Source organism: Elaeis guineensis, chromosome 6 (genome assembly GCF_000442705.2).
Source record: "Elaeis guineensis isolate ETL-2024a chromosome 6, EG11, whole genome shotgun sequence".
Lineage (NCBI taxonomy): Eukaryota > Viridiplantae > Streptophyta > Magnoliopsida > Arecales > Arecaceae > Elaeis > Elaeis guineensis.
In genome coordinates this window covers 119,521,489-119,525,175 of record NC_025998.2, presented here as the reverse complement: position 1 = coordinate 119,525,175, position 3,687 = coordinate 119,521,489, and the positions used below count along the sequence as shown (strand labels likewise).

Sequence of the window (3,687 nt, the reverse complement as noted above, 5' to 3'; positions counted from 1 at the left end):
GGAACTTATTGTTCCCGGACACCCGTCTCCAAACAAATATGACCAAGAGAGGAAAAAAAAACAAAGGGCCAGAAACATAATCTTTGATACTTGATATTATTAAAAAAAATTGAAAGCAACGTCAGCTAGAAAATATTTAAAAAAATCTAATTATTCGGTGAGGGTGGGTAAGCTTAGGAAGGAAGAATTTGGTGCACTTTAGGGCTCCGGGTCAATCTGAACGTCGAGTTATGACGTTTTTCTCCCTACTGTTTCTAGGAATCCGTGCCAAGTTCGAAGAATACTTGTTGGGGTGCTACATGATACATAGCTTTTAGAAAACCCGAACGTTGACCAACTCTAGAAGCGTATTCCAACTACTCATGTGCAATATTTCCACTCAACGGTCATCATCCATGGATACTCTTGAAAGATTTTCCCCTCCCTTTTGAGGCTAAGTGAGGCATTCATGGATACCATTCAAAGATGCTACTGGCTCTCTGACCATCTATAGTTTTCCAAGGCATATGAATGGTCATGAAATATCATGTGCGCTATACTTCTAGTTGACGTTAGGAAGGGATATATAAATGGAGAGAAGGGTTGCAAAGGGTAGGCAGTGGAACTCGTGCCCTCCGAGCACCCGGATTGAGGACTTCTCGGGGGAGGCCATGGGGGATCGAACCCCAAAAGGATATGTTCCCATACTTGTTGGGAAGGATGAGATGATGGAGAGGTTTCTGCTTCATGTTAAGCTCTTCAGGGACCCATGCATCCTTGTGTTGCTCGAGAATGCTGCAGATGAGTTTGGGTACAAGCAGGAAGGGATCTTGAGGATCCCATGCGATGTTGATCATTTCCGGCGGGTGGTCGGAGCTGTCTCAAAGCCCAACTAGCGTGTACTCGTTTTGCCTCTCTTTTGGCTGCTGCCTCTATCCCTTTCTTTTCTTTTATTTTCTTTCTTTTTCTTTTTTTTTTTCTTGTCTTTTTTGGGTGGGATGTGTTTGATGGCAATTAATGTCCAAAAGGATGGTTGGTGCTAATTTTCTTCTTTAATAAAACATCCTGCCCCTAAAGTATGTGTTGCAAATTATGCATAGATATTTACATTAATATGGTTAACATACATTTGCATTTTTATATATTTGATATAGACATAGTTATTGGTTTTAGCACGTGGTTAATATCTGTATTTAGATTCATATTCATCAAATAAAAATAAACATGAATATGACTAATGACAAACAACTTGTATTTTTAAGAAGGGAGCAATAACTTGTGTTGATCGGCACCGATATATCTCGGCCGAACTATGTATCACGGCCAACTGTAGCAAGATTTAGAGATGGATTTGATTTACTATAATAATATAATAAGGACTAGAAATTTTTTATCAAATAAAAGTCTTATTTCTGAATGATGGTATCAGTTCTTATTTGATTTGATATGTTGTGTCCAATAAAATTGGTTAATAAAAAAAAAAAAAAAAGAGAGAGATTCAAATACTTGATAAACAAAAGCCTATATAGTTAGCTATCTCTCCTAAACCAGTTAGCTATCTCTCCTAAATAATTTTATTATTGATTTGAAACCAAATGAATAGTGAATGATTCATATTATTGTACGTAGTATAAATATATATGATCAATTAATGATATCATAGGGGTAATTCCCTTCAAATTTTCTATTTCTCAAACACCAACTTCTTTAATCAGCTATTTCCTAAATCTATTAGAAATGCATGCGCTAGTCACCCCAAGCTTGGGCTCACGTTTGTTATCTTTAAGTTGGTCTATGATCAAGCTTAAGCTTAAAAATATTGTTGGAGGCCATGTTCAAGCCCACTTCAGGCTCCCAATCCAATTGCCACAAGGAGTGGTAGCAAACTTGCTTGGAGAACACTCGCATAGGTAGTTGTGGAGCTAAAGAGAAAGATATTGCAAAGGTAGGCACCGAAGATGTAGAGCATGATGCCCAAGCAGTGCAAGTGAAAAAAGATGAAGAGGTAGCCTGGACAAGACAAATTTTGGTCACAAAGTCAGATGGTCAAGGAGGTAACTATGAAGAGAATGGGATGAATTAGGTGAGTGATGAGAGGATAGCTGGATGTGAGATGGAAATTGTCTTGAGAACCATGTTTTGGAGAGAAATCGGGATGGACCATTTGGCTTATGAAAGCAGTAAAGAGTGGCAGGACCACTAGGGACCATTAGGGAGAGCCGATGTAGTGGAGGTTGGAGAAGAGTATTGATGACAATTTATGATTCGATCCATCAATTTAACTCATGAATGATCCGCTATAATTAGATTTGGATTTGACATAAATGGATTCTAATCATGAATGGATCAATCTATCTAAATATGTTTATTAAATATATTGAGATTAAATTTTGACCTTTGATCCATTTAACCTATTTTAATCTGTTTAATATTTATGTAGGATTATGATCCAACCCATCTAATTCATTTAAAATCTATTTAATCTATTTAAAATCTACTTAATCTGTTTCTGTATTTAATCCGTTTAAATCAATTTAATTTGTTTAAAACTGACTTAACCTATTTAACCTAGCTTGAGCTACTCAATAGATGGGTTGTGCAGTTTAGGTTGGGATATCTGTTTAATAAATAAGTACTAGGTTCAGATCTAATTTTTTTAACTTATTTAATGAATAAGTTAGGTTTAGGTTAATAAATTGTTGACCCAACCCGCATTTGACTTGTTTTAGCTTGTACTCGTTTTAGCTTTCTTTTGGCTGCTTCTTCTATCCCTTTCTTTTCTTTTCTTTTCTTTCTTTTTCTTTTTTCTTCTTTTTTTTTTTGGATGGGGTCTGTTTGATGCCAATTACTGTGAAAAAGGATGGTTGGTGCTAATCTTCTTCTTTAAAAAAAATTGCTGCCTATAAAGCAATGTGTGTGTTGCAAATTATGCATAGATATTTACATTAATATAGTTAACATACATTCACATTTTTATATATTTGACATAGACATAATTATTGGTTTTAGCATGTGATTAATATCTGTATTCAGATTCATATTCGTCAAATAAAAATGGTAATGAATATCAATAATGACAAACAACTTGTGTTTTTAAGAAAGGATCAATAACTTGTGTTGATTTGCACCAATATACCTTGTTTGAACCATATATCACAGCCAATTGTAGCTGGATTTGGAGATGGATTTGATTTACTATAGTAATGTAATTAAGAATAGATAATTTTTATTAAATAAAAGTCTTAATATTGCTGAATGATGGCATCTGTTATTATTTGGTTTGACATATTGTGGCCGATAATATTGGTGAATTGATAAAAAAGGAAAGAGAGACATTTGAACTCTCGATAAACAAAAGCCTATATAGCAATTTCAATGCTATGTCTTAGATCATCCGACGATGTCTCCTAAATAATCTTATTATTGATTTGGAACCAAGTGAATAGTGAGTGATTCATATTATTGTATTATAAGTATAGCCAATCAATGGTACCATAGGAGTAACTCCTTTCAAATTTTCTATTTCTCAACACCAACTTCTCTCGTCAGCTACCTCCCAGATCTATTGTAAATGTAGGAATTAGTCACTCCAAGCTTGGGGTTATGTTTGTTATCTTTAAGTTGGACTACAATCAAGCTTAAGCTTAAAAATATTATTAGGGGCCATGTTCAAGCCCACTTTAAGCTCCTAGTCCAATTGCGCAAGGA

General features: G+C 34.9%; 1 protein-coding gene across 1 annotated transcript; it reads left to right on the top strand.

Moving 5' to 3' along the window:
* The first annotated feature begins 569 nt into the window (after positions 1-569).
* LOC105046774 (auxin-responsive protein SAUR71-like) lies at positions 570-875 on the top strand. Its single transcript, XM_010925486.1, has one exon. It carries the CDS (start codon positions 570-572, stop codon positions 873-875), a length of 306 nt encoding a protein of 101 aa, XP_010923788.1.
* Positions 876-3,687: the final 2,812 nt, after the last annotated feature.